At 38.7% G+C, this 25,799-nt stretch overlaps 5 protein-coding genes and 1 pseudogene across 5 annotated transcripts; 3 read left to right on the forward strand and 3 right to left on the reverse strand.

Moving 5' to 3' along the window:
* The first annotated feature begins 270 nt into the window (after positions 1-270).
* On the forward strand, positions 271-2,234 carry LOC141816215 (protein NONRESPONDING TO OXYLIPINS 2, mitochondrial-like). The gene is made up of 3 exons (XM_074704037.1): positions 271-409; positions 487-614; positions 1,876-2,234. The coding sequence occupies exons 1-3, from the start codon at positions 285-287 to the stop codon at positions 1,899-1,901; spliced, it is 279 nt and encodes a 92-aa protein (XP_074560138.1). The 5' UTR covers positions 271-284; the 3' UTR covers positions 1,902-2,234.
* Positions 2,235-2,570: 336 nt separating this feature from the next.
* On the reverse strand, positions 2,571-4,943 carry LOC141822252 (phosphatidylglycerophosphate phosphatase PTPMT2-like). The gene is made up of 6 exons (XM_074709696.1): positions 4,518-4,943; positions 4,285-4,407; positions 3,908-4,001; positions 3,506-3,588; positions 3,317-3,406; positions 2,571-2,972 (listed from the first exon to the last, which is right to left on the reverse strand). Exons 1-6 carry the CDS (start codon positions 4,710-4,712, stop codon positions 2,700-2,702), a joined length of 858 nt encoding a protein of 285 aa, XP_074565797.1. The 5' UTR covers positions 4,713-4,943; the 3' UTR covers positions 2,571-2,699.
* A 3,011-nt stretch (positions 4,944-7,954) lies between these two features.
* LOC141821073 (putative phospholipid-transporting ATPase 4) lies at positions 7,955-12,462 on the forward strand (annotated as a pseudogene).
* Positions 12,463-12,764: 302 nt separating this feature from the next.
* On the reverse strand, positions 12,765-15,903 carry LOC141821959 (translation machinery-associated protein 22). The gene is made up of 7 exons (XM_074709356.1): positions 15,717-15,903; positions 15,534-15,626; positions 15,053-15,117; positions 14,054-14,135; positions 13,872-13,939; positions 13,720-13,803; positions 12,765-13,122 (listed from the first exon to the last, which is right to left on the reverse strand). The coding sequence occupies exons 1-7, from the start codon at positions 15,862-15,864 to the stop codon at positions 13,066-13,068; spliced, it is 597 nt and encodes a 198-aa protein (XP_074565457.1). The 5' UTR covers positions 15,865-15,903; the 3' UTR covers positions 12,765-13,065.
* A 299-nt stretch (positions 15,904-16,202) lies between these two features.
* Positions 16,203-19,393, forward strand: LOC141821858 (uncharacterized). The gene is made up of 7 exons (XM_074709232.1): positions 16,203-16,475; positions 16,684-16,805; positions 17,097-17,186; positions 17,784-17,836; positions 18,606-18,708; positions 18,832-18,947; positions 19,039-19,393. Exons 1-7 carry the CDS (start codon positions 16,238-16,240, stop codon positions 19,106-19,108), a joined length of 792 nt encoding a protein of 263 aa, XP_074565333.1. The 5' UTR covers positions 16,203-16,237; the 3' UTR covers positions 19,109-19,393.
* Positions 19,394-19,525: 132 nt separating this feature from the next.
* Positions 19,526-25,614, reverse strand: LOC141822417 (uncharacterized). Its single transcript, XM_074709862.1, has 7 exons — positions 25,416-25,614; positions 25,223-25,322; positions 25,029-25,149; positions 23,710-23,831; positions 23,479-23,600; positions 21,113-21,272; positions 19,526-19,879 (listed from the first exon to the last, which is right to left on the reverse strand). Exons 1-7 carry the CDS (start codon positions 25,576-25,578, stop codon positions 19,870-19,872), a joined length of 798 nt encoding a protein of 265 aa, XP_074565963.1. The 5' UTR covers positions 25,579-25,614; the 3' UTR covers positions 19,526-19,869.
* Positions 25,615-25,799: the final 185 nt, after the last annotated feature.

Genomic DNA, 25,799 nt, shown 5'->3' on the forward strand with positions numbered 1-25,799 from the left:
CGAGGGTTTAAATAAATAATATTACTCTTTGAGTAACAAAAAAAGGTTTTTAGTAATAAATTAATTGATGAATTTTTTGATAAAATAAAATATTTATGTCAGGTTATTTATTAGATTTCCATAAAATATATAGTGTTTTATACCTCATTTACTGGATGATCCTTTAAATTAGGGCTTTGCCCGGCCCACATAGCATCCGTCGGCCCACATAACAAGCAATCAATTTTTAGGGTTTCGCGCGTTAAGCCCTCGATCGTCGACAGAGGTCAGTGGCTGAGCCAATCATGGCGTCTCGGTACAGATCGATCTCGCGGCCGGTGCTCTCCTTCCTCAACCACGCTAGGACGAGAAGCGCCAGCCCTCTACTCTCATCGAATCCTTCCTTTCTTCTTCGGCCTCGCTCTCCAAGGTAACCTACTTGAGCTCGGCTCGTTGTTGGTCGTTCGATCAATGTCGAGGGCTTGAAACGGTTGGCGTTTGATTCAGTGTTTCGCGTGAACTGGGGGCTCTCTGCACCCTCCTGCCGCTCCACAGCGCGGTGTCCTCGGCGCGGCTGATCTCGAGGCTGGGGATCGACGCCTCCGGGAGCTCGTCCTCGAGGTCCTTGTCCCAGGGTATGCTTCGCTGTTCTGATCCTGGTGTCTGATTCGATCTCCCAAGATGTGTTCTTTCATTGCTTGGTTGAGTAAGCTGCCACTGGTTTCTCGATTTCTTCCCATTTCGGTGCTTGGCCATCATACCATGCATCTTAATTCTGTTATGCTTGATGGCATTTAGAATGCTTGGATTATGGAGATTGAGATGGTTCTATTTGACATCGTTTTACTTGAGAAAGATCAAACAAATGAACCACTTAAATTTCGCTGAATTAGTCACCATTCTAGAACCTAGAAAGTATTTAGGCTTTGAGAGCAAGTAGTGTTTTCCCCTCCTTTTCTTCTGCTGTCCTTGTTGTTGGTAGGTTTTCCTTAATTCTATAAGTGTTGAGAAGTCTAGGAAATATGCCATTACTTACATGATATACCATTTTTACATGGAATTGTTGAGAACAATAGATACAGGTGCTCATGTGTGACAACATTAACTGAGAGACTGCTATAGGGACAACAAAGGATGCCTGATTGTTCATAGGCCAACTTCTACTACTCTTCTGTAGGCGAACTTGATTCAGCTAGGCCACTTATTATCCCCTGCAACCTCCCAGAATATTAGTTCAGTGCACAATGTTTTTAATTGTCTTCAAGGTAGCTGATTACTAGGCAGCATGATGTTATTTTCAGGAGGTAGAGGTGAGCATGGCTTAGTAGAAAGCCACATTCCTGCATATATTGCTGCCCTCAGAAAATTGCACCTGATGATGAAAAGGTTGATCGAAATATAGTGAAGACTCGGTGATCATAGTCGGGAAGCATAGTTAGTGTAGCGGCAAAAGGGTGGTAGCAAGTAGCATGACTGAATGATGCTGAAGCTACAGAAGAAATGTTGGACTTGCACTGATCGATGTACGAATGCAAATTGATAGGTGTTATTTTTCGTAGTTAGCCTTGGCACGATTCTGCTAGACGCAATGATGCGGGGAATTGACACTGTTGATCCTTCATGGTGGAGCTAGCTGAATTGATGTCACAATGGGCTATTATCTTTTCAAAGATTCTTGGAAACATGTTTCCGTATGCAGTATAAGGAAAAAAGCTTTAGAAGATATTGTGAGAGTGAATTGTGATGGTTTTTTTAGTCAGGATAAGAAAATGAAGATATGGCTTTTCAGTTTTTTAGTGATAAACATTTGAAATTGAAGATAGGGCTTTTCAGTTTACTATCATTTACAAGGCAAGAAGTGCTGGCTGATGTTTTTTTGTTTTATATTTCCTACAGAGTTGGGTCTTGCCGTGCCTCGATGAATTTGCACTGATCGTCGTCCATATTCTGAGGATTTCAGGTTAGTTTGCTCTTATAAAAAGTCCAAGCAAGATTCTCATACAATAAGGATTTTATCGACACCATTTGATAAATTCCTTGTGATCCACAACTTGATTAATTTGTCAAAGTTAGGATGAGTTCAATGTTCAAATACTATTCTGTTTAATAGCCTCATTGTAGGCTTTTCTATGATGTGCTGCCAACAAAATCGCAAATGTTGTGAGTCCAACTGGCTGGTTTGATGATTTTTCTGCTACTGCATTTCTCTTCAGTGGCAGTCATAAATAAGGACTTCAGTAAATCATCGTGTTAAATATAAATACAACTAACCCTTTTAAACCTTTTTCCTTACTTTTTATTTAAATATGTAAAGGTTTATAAATTTGACCTGTATAGACCAAACTTATTTAATTTCAAATATGTATTTTTGCAATCAAAGATGTTAAACATGACCACTGCATGCACTTTTTATTTATTTTAGTGGTCGATAAAAAAAAATTTCTATTGAACCGGATCGATTATTCTTAAGGATAATCAATGAGATTAATTGAGATTTATTATTATTTTTATTTAAATAAAAATAAATCAAGAAAGGTATTTGAAGCTTCAGTGCATTTATACCTAGGATACGTATGAAAAATGCGTGAATGTGCAACATGAACTTCCCTTGAGGATATCATATTTACAGAAGGTAGAATAGAATAGCTTATTGGTGCACAAGGGCATAAAATCACATGAAAGGCAGGCCTTATTCGCAAACCCTTGTGTGCGTATATTGCCTAGCATGCTCTTATTTCGGGCAGACGAGAGGTAAGTCTTGGAAGGTCACTGGATGCCATTAAAGCTGCAAAGAAACAAGAGACCCTCGCCATCATTGGCCTAGCAAGAGCAATTCTTCGAACATGCTTCAGTTCCTTCGTTGCTACCTCAGGAGAGGCATATCCTTCTAAATCTGCATCTGTTATCAGTACAGCGTCTCCTGGAGAAGGAAGAAATGGGGAGCTCTTAACTTCCAGACTTTCCAGTTCTTGTCTCTTGAAGTCTTGGACAGCCTGAAGATAACCAAAGGTAGGGATTGACTCGAACCTAGTCAGCACATACCGTTCCAATAGATGATAAAATAGGAATACATGTTTAAGATGACATGAACAGGATCGTAGAGTTTTCTAGTTGCTGATCCAAAATGATTGGAATAGATATGGTTTCTTTTATATGAGAATCAAAGTCATTATGGACATGTTCTAATAGTGAAAGAATGGATGCACATTAGCAAATCCTTTTGAGATATCCTGCAACTCAAAAGAGTTATAACAAAATTGTGGCAAATATGAATTTTTAGAGTCGACGTCCCCTTGCAGTTTTCTTGTCCAATGAAAAGAAAATTTTTGTTGCATACCTGCCACTGGGAAGGAGCTAACAGCACCCTTGGTCTCTTCGATCTGACATGCTCTAGAGCAGCTGTAGGGGTCATATTCCTGTACTTAACCTGCATAAGAAGTTGAAAAAAAACAATGGAACATAAGGCTGGTTTAGTCACACCATGCTTACCACAGGAGAAGTTGAACGATATTAGTATTCACTTTACCAGATAGCATAAAACAATAGTTGTGCTACGGCCCCTTCCAGCTTTGCAGTGAACATAAGTCGTCCTCCCGCAAGATGCATTTCCTGAAACAAAAAGAAAAGGAGCTCAAGTCTCACTGACACGTTGGAAGAACTAAGAAACATAAGCAAAAATAAAGCTTATGTAAACGTAACAATAACAAACAAGCCAACTGTCTAACTATCTTATAAGTGCACTTGTCTCCATTGTGCTACGTCTTTATGCATGCATATTGTTTCTACTCTCTAGCTCATTTGAGCAAATCCTGATAACATAATCACAAAATAACTAGTTTTGGTGCTCCAAGAGGTGAAGCCATGATGACAATATTACAGGTGCACATGAATGCAAAAAAAGGTAAGGCCTAATATCATATAGTCTTACTGTGGATGAAATCAACTGCTCTGCGTATATCCACAGGTGAAGGTGCAAAAAGGTAGTCTCTTGTAGGGATCAGCAAGTGATCAATTCCATGGGCCTGTAAACCAACATAAACAAAATATTAACATTGAGAGCTTGCTGCTCGCAGAACCATGGTTTATGCTTCTAGAGGAAAATTTCAGTTAATGCATTGAAAATGCAACAAAAAGCATAAAGAGGCATATGGAAGTTAAGCATGGTGGCATGGATCAATTGGTTTAGTACTTCAGGTAACCACCACAATGAAGATGGAAGCATTTAAAAACTTGTGCTAACATCTATAGACGATTCCTATCAAACAGGCCATCATGAAAATTGGTAAACAGCACAAAAAAACTTGCCTTGTATAATGATGGAGAAACCAAGGTCTCATATGGTTCATTCAACGTAACAACAGCATGAACACCAAGCTGCCGCAAGCGTGGTACGTCTTTGGGAAATGGCACAGCCCCAAGTAAAAGGAACTACAGAATCAAACAGAAGAGGAAGAGAAAAGGGTAATAACATAGAAGTGACAAAAAAATGGATTTTTTTTTTTCAAAAAAAGAGTGGAAGATGAACAACTAACAATCACCTGTTCTACTTCGTCCCACCAACGAAACTCTGCTTGCATCATGTTCCGGAGAACATTGTACATGAGAGTTGGGTAGAAGAGGACCCGGGCACCAGCTCCGACGAGCGCCCTTTTCGCCTTCAGCGGCACAATCTCCTGCGAGCCGGAATCGCAATATTCCTCCGACGCTCCGTCCTCCAACTCCGTTATCTCCATATCGTCCTTCGATCACCAAATTCCCACTCCACAGCACCTCCAATCCGGGATCCGCTTTGCGATTCCAGAAAACCCTATGACAATATAACGACGCAGGCAAGCGATTGCGTCGGGCTCGCCGAACCGATTCACCACCGAGGCCCCTCAAAATCGCCGATCTCGGCGGTCGTGAGTGGTGGTGGTGGTGGAGATCCCATCGGAGCGAGAAAGTCGCCCACTTCGCAGAGGATAATGCCGTGACGCTACGTTTGCAATAAAGCCCCTGTCCAATCAATTTAAAGAGCTACAGAATAATACGCCAGCGAGATGGACGGTAGAGATGGTTAGATAAGGACACTTGGTTAGGTAGATATCCAATCTGAGCTGTCCGTTGTGTGTGGAGTAATTGATGGCGCGAAACAATTTTATTTCTAAAAATATCTTCTAGGGTTTCAACATCATCAAATTACTTAGTTTACTCTTTGTAAAGAGAGTCTTCCCTCATCTCATACAAATTCAAAACTGTGAATTGAATGCAATAGGAAGGCTTGTTGCTAACCTCTTTTCTGCAGTTATGGCATCAGGAATCAGTCAAACCTCATGGTCATGGTGAGATGAGGCCATGGTGAGATATTGTTCTTATCAAGGGCATTGGCACAAGCTCAAAAGGATCTATCTATCTCATCGGTCACCTGGTTGATAATAAAGTCCTTTGAGCTTATCAAAGGACCTTAAAGATCAACTTTCACAATCCTGCATTCAAAATTTACTCGGAGTTGAAAAGGAAGAGAAACAGCACTAGTTTATGCTTCATCCTGCCTCTGTTAGAACATTTAACGTCGTGAGTTACCTGGAATCCCATCAGTGAGTTCTCTGGCTTAGTATCTCTATGCATCACATGCTTCCCGGGGAGATACATCAGAGCTCGTGCTTAACATGCAATGTACTGAAGAATTATGAACATGAAGAACATATAAGCAAAAGGGAGAAGGAAAAACTGATATACTGGCACAGGGACAAAAGAAATTGAGTTCTAGAATCAGAAAATGATAAATGCACGACAAGTGTGTTCTTACAAAATGAAGCGTATAGCCTCATCTAATTTTGTAATTCTATGGTTTAGGATTAGAGTTAGCCCTTCATTGTGCGTTGTATGCACAGAACTCAAAATAGCAGTTCTCCTCACTGAAGCCTTGGGACTTATGCAGTTCCTTGTAGTGTAGGTGTACACAGGAATGAAACTTATTCTGAAGAACAATGCTTATGTGTGTCATTGACTGAAAAAAAAAAAATCATAGAGCTCGCTCATACATTAATCAGAAAGGAACCTCATCTAATTTACAAATGCACAACACTTGTACACAGAGTGAGAAAGGAGCTGTAAATATTATAGGTAAATGATTAGAGTAAAGCTCATACACTATTAACTGTTACTCTGCGTGTTAGCAAAGAACATACAGTAGCAGTTCGCTTCTTACTGAAGCAAGTTCACCTTTTGCTACGTATTTCAATATCAAGTAAATTTGAGTCTGTGATACAAGGAGAATCTAGGTAATTGAGGTGGCAAAGACAAAATACAGGTTCAATATGACCATACTCTTTATAAATCAAGAGATAGCCAAACCTGATCATAGAAGTAACCATATATGGGTATTATGTTTCGATGCCGAAGATGGCTCTGTATCTCAACTTCATATCGCAGTTGATGCTCAACTTGAGATTGTTTGAGCTGGGAGTCGAATAGTACTTTCAGTGCCACAATATGGTTACTCTGCTTCACCAAGATGGTACTTAGAAATCAATTATAGCAAAATAAACTCTAGCATGCTACGCATTTGAGCAGTCATTTAATGGGAACAAAATTAAAGAGGTCATGCCACTGAAAATTTCATGCTTGAATTTGGCAATATGATTAGTTTAAGAAAACTCATTAGATGAATCTGCGGCAAGCCACTCGTATTCTCTTTTCCCTGGCCAAGGGGCTTCCAGATATCGCAATCATTAAGCTTCCATCTTTTCTCCACTACTGGAGCCTTCAAGGAGACTGTATCTGGCGAAGAAATCATGAGATTCAAGAATTTAAAACCTTTGAACCTCCTATCTAACAATCTATTGCTAGGTTTCAACAATTTCATATCAAACATGATCACGGGAAAGAACGAAATAACCGATTTAACTCTTGTCATTCCTAAAAAGAAGATTAAAATGAAAAACCCTAAATTTTGCCCAAGAAACGAGTGCGAAAACGAAAGAGTCTGAGGGCGAACAAAAGGTAAATCAAACCCTAACCATCAAAAGACTACCGCCACAATACGAGCATGGATCTAGAAAACCAAGTCAATTACCTCCGATTCCCTCTGCGATTCATCGTCGATCGCCATCGAGTCGAGGGCGAGAGGAAGGAGGAAGCATTGAATCGTTGGTGGAAGAAAAAGGGCGAGCGGCATTTGAATTTATAGGACGCTCCAACGGTCGGATTCTTGAAAGCGCAAGCCACGTCGTTCCACGTGGACCAAGACTACACCGACTTCAATCCACGTCATATTTTCTCATAACTTTTCCAAAAGACTATGAAAAAAATCATCAATATTTCAGAAATTTACAATAAAATAAATAAATAAATAAAAATTATATATATATTTCTGTATAATTTTATTTATTTTTATTTTATTTTTGTGTTTTTTACTACCATGAAACGTGTCGACGCCACCTCGCCATAAGGCCCCACGCCGAGATTACCTCTTGCGCCGGTCATTAACGCTAATTAATTAGCCTAATTAAGCTTAATTATTAATTAGCCTTCTCTGTTTTTTTTAACCTTCGCAAACAATCGAAGGGCGAGCGAGGACGTGCCTAAAAAGGTGCGCCAACGATTTCGAGATTTCCCTCCTCCGCCTCCCAGCGCGTGAGGGAGCGCCAGCGCCCTCACGCGCCGCCGATCGGTCGTCGCTGTCCATTCCTCGACCTCATCGGAGCTCCGGCGAACCTTCCGTCCTGCCTCTGAAGTCGGATTCAGGTGCGCGGTCGAATCTCTTTTGTTAATGTTAGTCGGATTTTTCAGCTTTCGTTTTGCAATCGGAGTTGATGCAAGTCGATGATCGTTCCTTCCTCTGCACTCGTCGTTAGATATGGCATTTTGAGTAAATCGAAGTCTGTGGTAGATGAAAATTTTGATTCTTTTGTTTTTTCGCTGATGATTGTGTTGTCGGAGATTTTCCGCCCTAAAGTTACGACTTTGATGATGCAGCAGGAGAAGGGAAGAAATGGGCCGGAGAAGGCTGCACGAACGGCTCCGCTGGACGAATCTCTATACTTTTTCTTGTATCCGTCCCACCGCGGTGACGAACAACGATGAATCCCCGGCCCTCCAAGGTCCCGGATTCTCGCGGGTGGTACATTGCAACCAACCCGGATTACACTACAAGAAGCCCCTCAAGTACGCTTCCAATTCCATCAGCACCACCAAGTACAACATCATCACTTTCCTCCCGAAGGCCATCTTTGAGCAGTTCCGTCGGGTGGCCAATCTCTACTTCCTTCTCACGGCACTCCTGTCCCTCACCCCCTTGACTCCCTTCTCTGCTGTCAGCATGATTGCCCCCTTGGCATTCGTGGTTGGGCTCAGCATGATCAAAGAGGCGCTGGAAGATTGGAACAGGTTCATGCAGGACATGAAGGTTAATAGCCGTAAGGTTAGCGTCCATCAAGGAGAAGGACGATTCAGCTACAAGCATTGGCAAGAGGTTCGTGTTGGAGATGTAGTGAAGGTTGAGAAGGACAAGTTCTTCCCAGCTGACTTGCTTCTTTTGTCCTCAAGTTATGAAGATGGAATTTGCTATGTTGAGACCATGAATTTGGATGGAGAAACAAATTTGAAGGTTAAAAGATCTTTGGAAGTGACTTTACCATTGGATGACGATGTCGCCTTTGGCGACTTTACAGGCACAATCCGTTGTGAGGATCCTAATCCTAGTCTCTACACTTTTGTGGGTAACTTTGAGTATGAAAAGAAGGTTTATGCACTCGACCCTAGTCAGGTTCTACTCAGGGATTCAAAGCTAAGAAACACTACATTGGTATATGGTGTGGTTATTTTTACTGGTCATGACAGTAAGGTTATGCAGAATGCTACCCCATCACCATCAAAGAGGAGCACAATAGAGAAACAAATGGATAAAATTATATACATTCTCTTCACCATTCTTGTATTGATTTCATTGATAAGTGCAGTAGGTTATGCTGTTTTCATTAAGTTTGGGATGCCACACTGGTGGTACTTGAAACCAGCAGACACCTCATACATCTACGATGCATCGAAGCCCATATTATCTGGTGTCTACCACCTTGTCACTGCTCTTATTCTTTATGGATATTTGCTGCCTATTTCACTTTATGTTTCAATTGAGGTTGTCAAAGTGTTGCAAGCAACATTCATTAACCGAGATATTTATATGTGTGATGAGGAAACTGGGAAAACAGCAGAAGCACGAACATCCAACTTGAATGAAGAGCTTGGTCAAGTTGATACAATATTGTCAGATAAAACTGGCACCTTAACATGCAACCAAATGGATTTTTTGAGGTGCTCCATTGCAGGAGTTTCATATGGTCTTGGTTCCAGTGATGTGGATATTGCTGCTGCAAAGCATATGCTATCAGAAGCTTCTTGTGAAACTGGTGAGGACAAAGATGTTGAGGATCTTTGGGAAGGCGGTGGAGAAGGAGAATCGGAAGGTAGCACTATTGGCATGGTTGAGAATTCGCATAAGATTACACTAAAGGGTTTTAACTTTGAAGATGAACGTCTCGTGCATGGCAATTGGTCAAAGGAACCAAATTCTGGTACAATTCTTGTATTTCTGAGGATACTTGCTTTATGCCAAACGGCAATTGCTGAGCCAAACGAGAAAGGGAATGGTTTTACTTATGAAGCAGAATCACCAGATGAAGGAGCTTTCCTAGTTGCAGCCAGAGAATTTGGCTTTGAATTTTCGAAGAGGACTCAATCAAGTGTCTTTGTGAGGGAAAAATACTCTCCTTCAGAGGATCCTGTGGAAAGGTCAATGCTACATCTGAATGTTTTTATCAGTCAATTACTTATCTCCTTGGTAGGTCTTGGAATCTAAATTACTCAATTCTACTATATATAGGGAATTCAAGATTCTAAATATATTGGAATTCAACAGCAAAAGAAAGCGAATGTCAGTAATTGTACGTGATGAGAATGGACATATCATTCTTCTGTGTAAAGGTGCTGATAGGTACAAAAGAATCACTCATATTATTATAAACTTAAATAATCGATTCTATTCAAAGAATATCATTGTGTTGTGACTATAAGATCCACTAAGAATGTTTTTGGGTGAACCAAACAGCATCATTTTGGAGAGACTGTCAAAAGCAGGAAGAATATATGAGACTGAGACCATCAAACACCTCAATGAATATGGGGAAGCAGGATTGCGCACTCTAGCATTGGCTTATCGGGCACTTGAAGAATCTGAGTACGCTGCTTGGAATGCTGAGTTTCTTAAAGCAAAAACTGCGATCGGGTGCAATAGAGAAGCTGAACTTGAGCATGTAGCAGACATGATTGAGAGGGAGCTGGTACTCGTTGGTGCAACTGCTGTAGAAGACAAATTACAAAAAGGGGTATGCTTCTTTATTTGTTAAATTTTACTCCTATCACTATGCTGACCATGTAATTTCTTCATAGGTTCCTCAATGCATAGACAGATTAGCACAAGCTGGTCTGAAGATTTGGGTTCTGACAGGCGATAAGATTGAGACTGCAATCAACATAGGGTATGAATCTTACTGATAAAAAAGATTATATCCAGAAATAGAGTCATTCCTTAAACTCCAATGCCTATTGCAGATTTGCTTGTAGTTTACTTAGGCAAGGCATGAAACAGATACGTTTATCAGTGGATAGCAGTAACATATTGTCATTAGACCCTAAAAAGGTACATCATTTTGTCAGATTTTTGTTAATCTATTGTTGTGTGTTGCTCTCCACAGAACATTGATATCTACCATTTGTGTATTTTTACTTGAGAAATGACTCAGGCTGCGAAAGAGAATATCATGATGCAGATAAATGATGCCTCTCAAATGGTCAATCTAGAGAAGGATCCTAATGCCGCATTTGCTTTGATCATAGATGGCAAAACCTTGACCTATGCCCTAGAAGATGACTTGAAAAACTCAATTTTTGAGTCTAGCAGTTGAATGTGCTTCCGTCATATGTTGTCGAGTGTCACCAAAGCAGAAGGCTTTGGTAATGATAGAAATATTGAATACTCATTTGTTTTGAACAAAATCATCAATGGAGTTTAGTAATGCACATCTACTTCATTTAGGTGACTCGGTTGGTGAAAGAAGGTACAGGGAAAACTACTTTGGCAATAGGTGATGGTGCAAATGATGTAGGCATGATTCAAGAGGCCGATATTGGTGTCGGAATTAGTGGCGTCGAAGGAATGCAGGTTTGCAGTGGTTGTGTGTTTATGGAACTTTGAAATCATACAAAGTGGGAAGCACTGAAAACTAGTTTGCTAGCATGCTCATGTTTTTCATGTTGCAGGCTGTAATGGCTAGTGATTTCTCCATTACACAATTTCGTTTCCTCGAACGACTTCTCGTCATCCATGGCCATTGGTGCTACAAGAGGATAGCGCAGATGGTGAGCTTTTGGTTAACCATAGATTTATGCTTTTGTTTTGCAGGTAATTCTCTAAAGAATGGTATTTATTTTTGCTCAGATTTGTTACTTCTTCTACAAGAACATTGCCTTTGGCCTCACAATCTTCTACTTTGAGGCTTATACTGGCTTCTCTGGACAATCAGTGTACGATGACTGGTACATGTTATTGTTCAATGTCATTCTAACCTCATTGCCAGTGATATCTTTAGGTGTCTTCGAACAAGATGTATCGTCTGATGTATGCTTACAGGTAACTATTTTATGCAAACATTTACATCTCCTATAACTTTAGGCCAAATTCATATTGTTTTGGTGTTTCTGCAGTTCCCAGCCTTGTACCAACAAGGACCAAGGAACCTTTTTTTCGATTGGTGCAGGATTTTTGGTTGGATAGGAAATGGTGTATACTCATCAGTACTGATATTTTTCCTTGGCATCCAAATATTCTCTAGCCAGGCATTCCGTGTCGATGGACAGACTACCGACATGGCTATCGTCGGAACAAGCATGTTCACTTGCATTGTTTGTGCTGTGAACTTACAAATAGTTCTACTGATGAGCCACTTCACCTGGATGCAACACCTCTTTGTATGGGGCAGCATTGCTACATGGTACCTCTTTTTGCTTGTTTATGGAATGTGCTCCCCTTTGATCTCCGGCAACGACTACCAAATACTCTCCGAAGCACTTGGCTCTGCCCCCGTCTATTGGGCGGCCACTCTTCTCATCGCGCTCACCTGTAATCTCCCTTACTTGGTCCACATCTCCTACCAGAGGGCTGTGAACCCACTCGATCACCATATCATCCAAGAGATCAAACACTACAAGATGGATGTTGAGGACCGGCGCATGTGGAAGAGGGAGAGGTCCAAGGCCAGACAGAAGACTAAGATTGGTTTTACGGCAAGAGTAGAAGCCAAGATCAGGCAACTCAAGTGGAAGTTGCAGAAGAAAGTCTCGTTGAGCATCCAGACTCAACCATGAGACACTCTTGCTTTGTAATATTTTGGCTCTTTCTTGACCATTTGCTGGTGTTCATCGAAGGGATGACTATCGGCTACATTGTGTATGATATATCTATACCTGCAAGAACTATGAGGAGAAGCACATGGAACTGAATTAGCTTAGGGTTTGCATTTGCATATCTTGTTTCAGTTTTGCCTGGTTCATGGTTACCTTTTTCCTTGTAAATACAAGTTTCATTGTAAAGCACTTCTTGATCAAGTCTAGTACTGCAGTCTATCTATCTATACTTTCAGGGCTGTAAACTAGTCGAGCTGATTGTAACCATGTTTAATACGAATATTTACGAAACAAAACTCATCGAGTTCGATATGCATTCAAGTTTAACAGGTTCATGAATAAGCTTATTCAAGGGGCACAACTAGATCTCTCCATATAGCTAAAACTGTGTCATTACACACCCTAAAGCAGTTTCCCATTCAATTTCAAGTCATGAATTACTTGTGATTGTGAGCACAAAGAGTACAACAAGATATCTATGATTTTAAAAGGACGCTTACTATTTGTTTCCTTATACGATTTGCCCCTTGAAACAAGAACACGAAATCCATGCATACTGATAAAGTTTAGCGAGGTGAAGTGAGCTCAGGCATTGTATTGCTACAAGCAATTTCCCCAAAAAATTTATTTCCTGAAGATGTACCATTAAGCAGCAGCAACCTTCCTTCCATCCTCTATGAAGAAAATTGCAGTTTCTGGCACCTGGTGGATGGCAAAATATAGATAAATTATTACCCTTCAAATGAAGTAAATATGAAGGTGTTAAATTTGGTGGCGAAGAACCGGCACAGGGAGATGCAGTGACATGGAATGATATGTTAAACATATTGAATGCCATGAAGATAATAGTGTCTCAACTCTTGGCCAAACCCAGCTGATTCAATCTAGAACAGATCTCAATTTACTGAGGTGAAGTAATCAACTTGGTCAAATATCAGGCAAAAGAAAGATAGGATCCGTCTTCGATCTGGACAAACTAACCTAGCTTTCCGATTTTTGAAGTATGTGTAAACTTGAACGTTTTTCAACTGTTGGCCAAAGGAGATGCAACAGACTGGTCTTGTCGCCTATTTAATCTCAAACTATCAATGAATAGAGTGTACCATAGAGAATGTTCTCCTCTATTTTAAGGGAAAGGATAAATGCATGGTACAAAGAAATCTCCCTCATAATGATATAAATAGATGAACAAGTGTAAAGTTTTCTTCAAATATGATTTTTTTTTTCTAAAATGAAATGCCCATGATGAAGCTACCAGATAGAATACTAACAGACATGAAAAAAACAGTAATAGATTACATCTGGCCAAGTCTCTGTAATGAATTCCACAATATCGTAGGCAATGTCTCCTTGCACATCAATCTGTTCTTTCTCGGTTGATCCCTGATTAACAAACCATATGTTAGTATTTAGACATCCATCAACTAAACAAAGCTAGGCTGCTGGCTTACCTTGACAACAGAAGCTCCTGTAGCAAACTTTTTACCAAGCTTCTTTGATGCATCACTCAGTTTTACACCTAAAAAAATCTCATAAATTATAAATAATGGAGCAAACAGTTATATCTGTAATATGTTTAGATTTCTCATTTCTCAAATTTAGTCGCAAATAAAATTGTTTGGCTGTCACTCACCAAATAGGTCAAGGCCTTTCACAACAGTAACACATTTGCGCTTATTGCGAACAATCTTTTCAATGATAACTTCTTGTTTCTCCTGAATCAAAATAAGCTAATCTTAATTAGCATATTATTGCAAAAATCATTTAGAATACAACATTAACTAAAACACGTGAAAATTTAGATTTAGGCAACCTAATCACATTGATTATCCTTCTGATCTAAGGTTTCACATTGCTCAAGCTTCAAACTCTATTATACCACAATTTAGATCTTTTACAACATCATGATCAGAGTGAACCTATCAATTTTAATCATTGGAACATAGATACAACCACTGAAAATGTTGCACAAATTGAAGCCTGTTCTAACTCGACTTGATAAAACTATGGAGGATTGAATGAAGGTGATATCATGAAAAGAAACCAATAACCAAATGGATAATAGGATGGATTCAGTGTGTTACCAATATATGAATAAATGTAAATTGACAAGTTAGTTCAATTTAGCTAGATGGGCCAGGATGAATAACAACAAATGGGACTTTTAGATAATTTATATTAAACTATACTTGACAACATATAAGGTTAAACAAATAACAAAATCATCCAATAATGACATTATGCGATAAGCTGGCATCGATATTCTGGTCAGAAGACTTACCAACAAGCTCAAATACATGAATATATATTTTTCATTATACAGGTTAGCTAATCACCAGAAAAGATTTGTTGATCCATTTTGCAGGCAATCTCAAATTGACTTTTGATCATTGAAGAATAATTCATGAAATCACAATAAATAATTCAGCCTCAGAAGCTCTTTGTATGGTCAATTGGAGATTTTGAAACATAAATCTGTTTGGAGGAATACACACACTATTTCTAACAGTTAATAAAGTTTGTGCATAATAATATCCTTCAGTCAAAGATGAAAATTATTTATTTGAAAAAAAAAGACACGATTTGCATCTCCTAATCTGAAATAAAACAAACCAAAGTTTAAATAACTCACCTTCTTCTTTATCTTACCGCCAGGAAGGCGCTTTACTTCCTCTTGCTTAGATGCTGAAGCACTACCTGTTCAAGGAATTCGGAATGTTAAACAAAGAAAGAGAAAAATAAGGTCCGATGAGGGACATATAAAGTGACACTGATAACTAAACCCTAGATATACGATGGTTGGAATCAGAAGAATTAATGGTGTTAAAAGAAATACACAAGCAGTTATTCAAAATAGTATCTCATTTATAATTGCTGATCGTAAGCATGCGCTACAGGAATTCTTTCCGACCTAGGCCACAAAATTAACTACTCCAATATCAGACTATTGATTTCGTTTCTAAAGTCGATTTATATATCAAAAATTCAAAGAGATCCCTCATCATTGATCAAATTTCAATGAAAAGGTAGATCAGAATACCGAGAGCTCACTTCCGACGCAGACGGATAAAGAAATGAATAACAAAAAAAAAAGAGTAGGCATCTTGAATAACCTGAAGGAGCCCCGCCAACATCTCCCCCTGCGTCAGCGGAACCCGAGATCGCCACCGACTTCATCTGCTGGGCGGCCTTGTCCGCATCCGTCTCTTATAAAATTAACCCAGATTTACAACTCGGCGAAGGATTGGAAAGGGATAGAGACGAGAAGGAGGTGGTGAAGACAAAGAGGAAGATACCTTTGAGGAGATCGGGGTACAGATCGGGAGCGTGGGTGCGGAGCCAGGGCTTGCACTTCTCGAAGTCAGGGCCGAACTCGCAGTACTCCGCGGGAAGGCCGCAGACGCCGCAGTAGAGGACACGCACCGCCTGCGGCTTGTCCGCCATGGTCGTCGACGGCGAGGGAGACTTCCGCTGCCTTCTTCCTCTCTTTCTCTCTTCACTCTTCTCTCTCTCTCTCTCTCGCTCTCTCGCAGCGTAATCGAGCATCGAAGCAGAAAATATAGAAGCAAGTTGGGCCTATTAATGGGCCGGCCCATGAAATTGCCTGATTCTATTTTTCTTTTTGTATACTTTTAAATAAAGATAATGAATTTTATATTATTTTTATATTGAATTTTATAATTTTCTTTTATTTCAACGTTTTTGATATTACTAAAAATGAGAGGGGTTTATTACAACATTTCGCAAGTGTATCTTCTTCCTTATCGCGAAGCCGTCGAAGAACCCTCGAAGAACCTCCGGTCTTCCCCTGCTCCAGATGGCTGCAATCGCCATGGCGTACTCGCCGGTGGCAGTGAGGGCCTCGTGGGACACCAACCCGAGCCCCAAGACTCCGGCCTTCAAGTCGATCAAGCCCGCTCGAGTCCCGCCGCCAGCTCCTCCTCCTCCGGCGACCACTGCCCAATCCACATCCACCGTTCCGTCGAGGGTCGCCTTCCTCGAGAAGGACTTTTCTATGCTCCTCAACGCTGCCCGCCGCTCCACCGCCAAGAAAGGTGCCATTTTGATATCTAAAAATGTATACATTAGTAGGCGAGCTATTCTGGAGCGCGATCGCTAGCGGATGTAGTGAATATGCATCGAGCGAAGAGGATGCGGGAACTTAAACAAAATTTCAAGTTTTCAATTCGTTGAGAAAAGCCCTATCGTTCTTTATTATCTTCGAGTGAATTCGTTCCTGATTCAGTATTTGTGCGGTGGTAGGGAAATCGGAAGAGCAGTACCTGGGATTGGAGACATGGTTGCCGGTTGCACCTAAAGTGAACAAGCCACGTTCAATTTACAATGCGGCATCTCTGGCATACTTGGGAGACTGCATATATGAGGTTGAACTTAAAAACATCTTTCATACCGTATTAAAACTACAGTCTTCAACAGTTAAATGTATCCTTTAAGCTCTTCTAACCAACAAGCTACATTTTTTTCAACTAGAAGATTTCTTATTCACACCTCTATAGTCTATTTTATAAAGAGTCTTTATCTGAGTTGAGGTTCTGGAGTGATAATAACTATCATCGTATGTGAGTTTGAAACTTATCTACTATGCAAGAAGCAAACATTTGCATCTCCCATGGTTCTAATGGTTATTTTTTGACTCCCTTGGGTTGTATATACAGTTATATGCTCGAAGGCACTTTTTATATCCACCTTTGAGTATCAATGAATACAATGACCGGGTTACTAAAGTTGTGCGCTGTGAAGCACAGGTGTGCAAGCTTCTGTTCTTAATGTGCTTATGTTAACTATGTTTGCTGCGTACATTCATCAAATTTTCCTCACATTGCCATTTTACTGCAATATCAGATTGTTTATTCATATGCTAATCTGTGACTTTTTAGCTTCCTATCTACTTGTGGTTTTTGCCTTATATAGGTTACAAATGTCTCACCTTTTTTTCTTATCTCCTTTTTGCTCTCTTTATAAGCCGAATAATTTCACTTGTTATAGCAACTGTTATAATACAATTGTTTCAAAAACAAACTGTTATCATAGGTTATTGCTGATAAATAATGTCATAGCACTGTATGGTCTTTAGAAATTGTTATGTAGGTGTTGGGTTCGAAGTCCACCTTCACTAAAGATGTGAGTGCTAACGAGCTCTCATAGCTATCTTTTTCAATAAAATAAAATAAATGGTCAAGTGATTATTCTAACAATAGAAATACTGATGTTCCGAATGAAGACACATCTTCATTATAATTTGAAATTGTATTCATTATGACTGATTAATTCTGATGTAATTCACTGCAGTCAATAATGAGTTTATTACTGCCTTCATGTGAGTTTTGCATACTTGTTTCCAGGACTTATTGCTCAAGAAGCTTCTTGATGAAGACTACTTGACTGAGGAAGAAAGGTTAGAATGAGATTCTTGATTCTTTATCCTTTCTTAAGTACGATATTTACAATGTTAAACTGAATGTTGCTTTTTTAACAATCATCCAAGGTGCATTATTGGACATACTGGCAATCATCAAGATAGCTTTGAGAGCTATCTCCATTGAATTCTGAGCACAATTATATCACTGTTAATATTCATTAGTCCTAACTCTCTCTCTCAGTTAATTATCAATTAGATTTTCTTAACCTATATTCTCTCATCTTATCATCTATTTGAATAATAGATGTACACCTGATTGCTTCAGGATAATAGTGCACTTGATTTTATCTTTTCTTGTAACCTTGCGCATCCATAATAGCATTCTTATTTCACTAAATTAACTTCTTTTATGCACTATTTCCCAATTACCAAGCAATCCATCTGTAAATTAACTCAAGGAATACATGACAATCAAATGAGACTCCAGAACCTCCTTCGTTTCAACCATCCATTTTCTACTCTATTAATGGTACCCTCACGAATATCTATTTGAGACATCTACTACTCTCAATTTTAATACAATTTTATGATTTCAATGGTGTCGAATGCTTGTAGATATGTCAACTTCAGTCACACTAACAGAATCAGTTGCTAAGTTACCTAACTGTTTTAATATCTTTCTTGATCAGTGGAAGATTTTGTTTACCAAAGACCTGAATTTGCAATATAAATTATTATTTCCCTCTGGCTTCTTGATACTTTCACATATTATTTTGTCAATCACCAAAAAGAATTTGTTCTGCAGGGATATACTTCGTTGGGGGAAAAATATTGTTTCCAGCAAAACACGAACCCGAAAACGAGTTGGTATAGCTGCCTACAACAGAGCTTCTTCATTTGAAACACTGGTAATTTAGTCTCATCTCATCCAACTAGTTTAACTTGGGCAATCTTAGCTAATGAAAATCCCACTGAATGTTTTTGCGCATTATCGCTAATCTATTCGATGGTTAACCGAGATGATTTAACAGGTTGGATATCTTTACCTAACAAACGCGAAGAGATTGGAAGAAATCATGTACAAGTTAGGATTCCTGACTGGAGCTTCAACAGAACTTATTGCAGATGAACTTCGCACGAATCTTCGGTGAGATTCTCCTTCTGTAACAAGGATAGAATGCTCATCCCATTGCCTCTTGACTCGACGGATGATTGGGAGGTGTTCATTCAATTGGCAGGAAAAAACCAGCAACTTCTGCATCTGTCGACGGCGAATTATCTAAGAAACCTTTGGCAGTGCAATATTGAGTGGTTAAAATCAGCAATTGCTTTGCTATAAAATCCAAAAAACCAGCTTCATCCTTTATCGAATGACGATGGTCTGGTTGAAGTCTTCTCCAGCATCTGGGGGCCTTAACGAAGAGGGAACAAACTTTAAGTAAATCAATGTGTGAAAAGCAATAGTTTGGTTGAGATCAGCCAAAAGTCTAAAAGTATGTTTAGCTTGATATGAATGATTAATGCTTGTAATGTTCTGAATTAGCTGAAGAATTTGGTATTAATTCAAATTGTAACAATGCTATATTTTCTATAGCTGATATTCCAGAAAAATCACATCAGTAGTTATTGAATTCTATGTGTAAATTTGTAATATATAAACTGGTTTCATGAACTCTGATGCAGGACATGCTGATCACCAACACATGAGTTCAACAATATGAATACTAATTTGATAAAAGCAAAATCCAATATAGAACTTGATGTGCAAGCAATGATTACAGTAATCCAAACACTAAACTTGCTGAAGTTGCATCACATATAGATTCTCAAAGAGGGCAAAACAAATTTGCCAATTTTGAAATCTAAGAAACTAAAAAGGATGAATTCAGTAGCTACTTTCAACTATGGCTTGTATTTACTTCCAGTTAGTATCTCAGTTTGTTGGAGCAATTAGCTAACTTCTTTCTTCTCCAAATTTGATCATCTTTGGTTTGATGATCCTAGTCTTCTTTCTACCTGTGATCAATCCACAGTAGTTTCCGCATCGGAATGGGCACGAAAGACCTCAACTAAGAATCCCTGCGAGATGGCACAAGATGTTGATCAATATGAAATGGGAGGAAAAAAAAACAAACTAATCAACAAGGAAAACCTTTAATTTAATTATATGGATAACAATGGTCATGCTATGTTGTGGTAAGTTCACAATAGCTTTCAGAAGACTGTCAATCTCTATGGTCAATTGTTTTCCATTGCAACGACTCTTCGCAACTTGGACACGGGTCATCGCCTGGTTGGATCATCTTTACTTACCTTGATCATCCACTGCTCACACTCGTCACTCATCCAACAGTGGTGGAATACGTTTGGATTTTATTTTTTTAACCAGATAAGTGATATAAGCTACCATTTAGGAATAAAATCATGGCTATGGCTCGAGGAGGATGAACAGGGAAGAACTTATTAAGCACGACAACAAGACCGCTCAAAATAACTAAAATGAACTAGTGATACGAAGGCTGAGATGAGTGGTTAGATGATGGGGTTCAATTCAAACAAACCTAATAATCATTTGTTTTTTATTCATCCTGATCTAGACAGTACTGGTAAAAGTTTAAATTGTAAGAAAAGGCATGTTGTTTTTTGATTCATGATGAACTGGTATAAGTTCAATTTAGTCTGCTATTGTTATAATCTTTCGCAGGCAAAGGACCTTTCAAGGGCTTATAACTTTACTATGCAATGCAATGTGCTTTCTCAAGCATAGACTTAGCACTATATCGTAGTGGGAGATTAGCATTAAAATCCGGCAAGTGTCAGTACGGAAAAGCTTGAGCAAACCCAGTCTAGTTTGCCTGACCGGACACAAAGAAAATGTCCAGTATATGAAAGTTCACCCTTTCCTATCATAAACTTTTGAGACAAGTGGTCAATCAAATTCACAGGAGAATCACCATAGGAATTAGCTAATTCGGTGTCAAATATGAGAATGAATGAAACACTAGATATAGGTGGCTTCATCAATTCAATGAGCCAACATGTTCTGAATCAAACCTTTTATCGCTATTGATCATCGAAGTTAAATCTCATAATCTACTACTTTCCGATAGATGGCTTCTTCAACCAATCAATGAGTATTGTATAGTTATTAAATAAATTCTGAATTTTGAAAGCCATCGTCATAGATATTATATATCACTAATCTAAGACTTAAGTAAAATACACAGTTAAAGTTAGAGCATGAGGCATTTCAGAACCACAATGAGTCTGTGTGATTAAGTTCTGTGAAAAAAACAGTTGGCACGAGCATACCTGGCAATCTTTATATTTCTTAGCCAAAGCATCAGTGTGAGTATGATAGGAACTACTGCCAAGCATAGATGCTCCAATGCGTGCCCACTTATTATGTAATGACTTGAACTGTAAACCTTCTTATCGGCTACAGATAGAAATCTGGCTAGGAGGTAAAATCCTGGTTGGATTAAATGCCAGCTTAAGTCCTAAAGGATCCTGATATTTTATTACTGCAACTATAATAAGGTGGCTATCATGCATGAAAAAAGCATTTAGTACAAAGGAAGAACATAAAAAAATATAAAGCAAAAAAAGATTGTGAATTTTCAAAACAGAATTTAACCAGCGATGATTTCTATGTTCACGTAAATGCAATTTGCAATCTTAGTATCATAGCAAATCTATCAAAAAATGAACCCATGAGTAGATTTGATTCCATCATTATAAAATAAATTTGCAATATATTTGTTGAATATGAATAAAGAATGACATTCAAGAGAGTACAAAAAATGTATTGCATTAGATTGTCCTATGCAAAGTTTACACTGACAATCTTGATCATCTTTGACTCTTCAGTTTCATTCTTTCACAAGATTTGAACCCAAATTCTATATTAATTCACAAAAGAATCCAAAATAAAGTAAAACTCAGTCCCCCTGCTCAATCCACAAGGTTATCATGACCCAATATGCAAAATTAAATCAAGATATCAGATGAAACTGTCATAATGATCACAACACTAATATATGATATCTACTAAAATTGCAAGTTTGCAACCAACTAAAACACAACTTTGACAATAATAACGAGCAAGTTCAACCAAGACCCATGCAAGTCCTAATTTTATGCCAAGCCAAGTATATCATTGTGGTCCTAATTTTACAAGTATATCATTGTCCAAGTTCCTATATGACAACAGAGATTGGACACATGACACACTGCTTCCAGGACCAGATCCTGTCCTCAAGAACATTGGTCTTATACACAAGCTCCTGAGAACAACAAAATTATCTTTCCAATGCACCAGCATGAGACACCCAGTCAAAGCCCATTGCCCATTTAGTAAATTGATTTTCTCCCAGTTATGTCATTTTTTGTTTTTACCCAGCTTTTCGATGAATCTTTTGCTACCGTACAACGTGCTCCTTTGTATAGTTTCCAGATATCTGGAGTAGCTTCCATAAGGTTACCCATTGGGATGGTTCTGGTCAATTGTTATAGACTTTGAATTGATTCCATGGTAGGTTTGATAGCTAGTGTTTGCTCAAAGAAGGGAGAACAACATCATCATAAAAAAGGAGATGGATAATTCAGGTTGTGAGTTTCTTTATTTCTCATATGGATTCAATCCACAAGGTCATGAAAACCATGACCAATATTCAAAACCAAATTAATGATAATTATTACTCGATCCTGCAATAACCACCACAACCTTACTAAATGTGATCCACTAAAATTGTAATCAGTTAAAACACAACTCTGACATTTTAAAACTATATCAGTTCAAGCAAGACACATGCAACTCCTAATCTTATTTGAGGCCATATCAACCATCTTATATGGTGTCATCAACTATTTCCACCCTCTAATCCATGCAAAGGATATGAGCACGTGAAATTCCCATTTAGGAAAAAAACATGATTGAAACACTCAAACTTTAAGCTTGGAGCATTTCAAAGCTGAAATAGAGAGTATTTGATTGATGGGATGAGTTCTTTTATCTGAAAAATCACATTGATATAATCACGATTGAAATACATTTTGTTTAAAAGCTCAATGTTGTTATGGCACCATTATTGGTTTTATTAAGTTCAAGTCAGGAAGGAACTGAAGATCAAGCAATACAACTAATAAAAGGCAACAAAAAATAAGTTTTTTGTAACAAGATTTAATATATCAGTCAGACCATTAATAATATTGGCCATTACAGATTGAATAGAGTTGACCCAGCAGCTCAGTCTTGGGCATCACAGACAGTAGATAGTTGCAATTGGTAACAATTTAATCATTCAGGTGAGGGAGGGCTCAGTAGCTTGTCCCAAATATTACAAATCTACTATTGCCACGTGAAGGCAGTCTAGAGGTGGACAACTCAAAGGGTGGCGGTGATGTTGATATCTTGTTGAAGTGCTAGATATTACTCATATGAGCTATAAGTAAAGTTTTCTATGACATAATTTGCAGTGGGACTACACATTCATATAGCTGATCTACTGCTCAAAATTTGAAAACAAAATGTACTTATGAATATTGGGTCGCTAGGAGTAAGAATACATTAAAGATAGTTTTCAACAAAAACACATGAATTTGTAATTCATCCCTGATTATATGCATATGTTACTTAGTTATTGGTAAATAAAACAAAAGAAAGGCTTAAATTTTACCAGTCGCACATATCCAAAATCTTGAATGGGTGTACTTAGGCGGAAACAAGAAGAGCAAAGCAGGGATTGCAATGCATGGAACAATGTGGAACATCATGCATAGTCGCAAATCATCGAATGTCCTGAAACCAGCTAAGATAGCACATTCAACAAAATCTAATGTTACATAAATCTTTAAGCATTTAAGGTGCACAAAAAATCTTGAATGCAGAGTAAAGATCAAGCAATCACCTCTCACATCCAATGCTGACAAGAACAAATGTCATGAGGGAAAACAAACAAGCCATTCCAATCCTCTCATCTATTCTCTCTATTACTAATATCGATAGCAGTGAAGCAGCTGAAGTCATTGTCTGCATAAGAAACATATATAAAAGAGTTGTTAGATGAAGCAACTAAAAAGAAAGGGAGGGACAAAACACCAAATAACGTGTCAAATGAAGCAATATCTAATGTCCGTCAGATCCTTTAAAGTTTACAATTAATGGCATTTAGGGAAATTTAACACTCGCATTGCTACCGGATACCAAGTGAAGAATTCCAAAAAAAAACATGGAACTTTGTTGTTATTTACTAGCCAGCACAAACTTACCAAAGGCTGACAAACCAGTGGACTATCTTTGTTACAGAATTATCCAGCATGTGCTTTATCAAACCAACTACACCATCTGACACGACTAGAGGAATTGCACAGGTATTCAACAGTAAATTCAAATTTTTTTGGCTAACTACAATCAACACAAGCACAATGCCCAAGTTAAAATTAAGGGGAAGTGCAAGAAGAAATGTGCAGTAGGTCACCTATCATGTAAATGAAGAAAATGAAGGATATCTTCCACAACAATTTCTTTCGTCTTTTCCATCTCATGGAAAATTCTTCACATCAACGTATTACAGTTTGTTAGTTAACCCAAGGTATCAAGATTGAATATTGTGCAACTAATGAGATTTATGTTAAAACAGAATGCAAGACCAACTTTCTCCATGTGTACGACATTGAATTAACAGAATGGTGGAAACAGAAAACCTACCAATGGAACTGATAAGGAAACTATTAATTGAAAACAAATTTATTAACCACAACAACTTGAGTTTAACTGAAAGGAAAAAATTTCTTCTAAATTCTAACCAAATGGCTGTCTGAAAGTTGGCATAATTTGTTTTCTCTAGTTCAACAGCCCTATGGAAAAGTGGAGGAGCTTGCCATTTAGTTTAACATGATGGCTTCTTGTTGGACCATCTCCAAATCTCTAGCTATGATTTCTTGAAAATTAAGATTAGCTATGACAATTCAACAAACGTATTGTGTCATATCTACCTCCCCACCCGTATATTGCCACTGCTTAATTGTTATATAAGAGCGAGGGTTAAGAATGCAGATTGAAACATACAGTGTGTTAGCACAAAGTCATCTACTTTTCACCCCATTCATGAGAGATGACTCTTCAAAATTATGCTTCCTCCTCTAAAGTCGCCAACTTTAGGTCAAAAATAACATTTACCTACACAACAAAAGAGTGAAGAAGGAAACAGAAAAGGAGAAGAAGTACCGGCAATTTGTCCCAGACCACGGTATCGTCGTCAGGCTTCAGATGATAATAAGCCGACCCAAACGCCGCTGCGGCCGTTCCGGCATAGAACAACACCCAGCCCCAAATTTCTCCTCGCATGCTTCGAATATAAAAACTTGTATCAAAATTGAAAAATAAGCGGGGGACGCACATAGAATCAATAAAAATCGAACCTTATGCCGAAGCAACAACCGGAGAGGCAGAGAACAAGCGCTGGGACTCCGACGAGCAAAAGGGGAAAACTCGTGAGCACATTCAACGTATTCGGAACACCTGCCCCCAATAAACAATGGAGCATGAAGAGAAGCACGAGGAGAAGAAGAAGCGATAAGAGAGATTGGATGTTAGAAAGAAGACGATACAGACCCATGAAGTTCCGCATGTCCGCGAATAGGTGGAGGGAAGGGGTGCGGGGGATCCTGGGGGTGGCCAGCATCAGCAACAGCCATAGCAGGATGGCCGCCGCCCAAACTCTCCCTCGGTTCTCCCGCCGTTGTAGCTGCTGCAGCTTATCCCACGGCCACCGCATTTTGCTCCTCCGCCTCTTCCTCCGCCCGCTCGCCAACTCTCTCTCTCTCTCTCTCTCTCTCTATCTCACTCACACGAAGAAAGTCACACCATCGATCAAAATATATAATTTAATTTATTTTCAAAATATTTACCAAATTTTATTTTTATAAAAAAATAATTATTTATATATTTTAAAATTTATTTTTTAAATTATATAATTTTTTTTCCGCGAGCGATAGA

This window comes from Curcuma longa, chromosome 2 (genome assembly GCF_044706935.1).
Source record: "Curcuma longa cultivar G26 ecotype Majalengka, Jawa Barat chromosome 2, ITB_CL_G26_1.1, whole genome shotgun sequence".
Lineage (NCBI taxonomy): Eukaryota > Viridiplantae > Streptophyta > Magnoliopsida > Zingiberales > Zingiberaceae > Curcuma > Curcuma longa.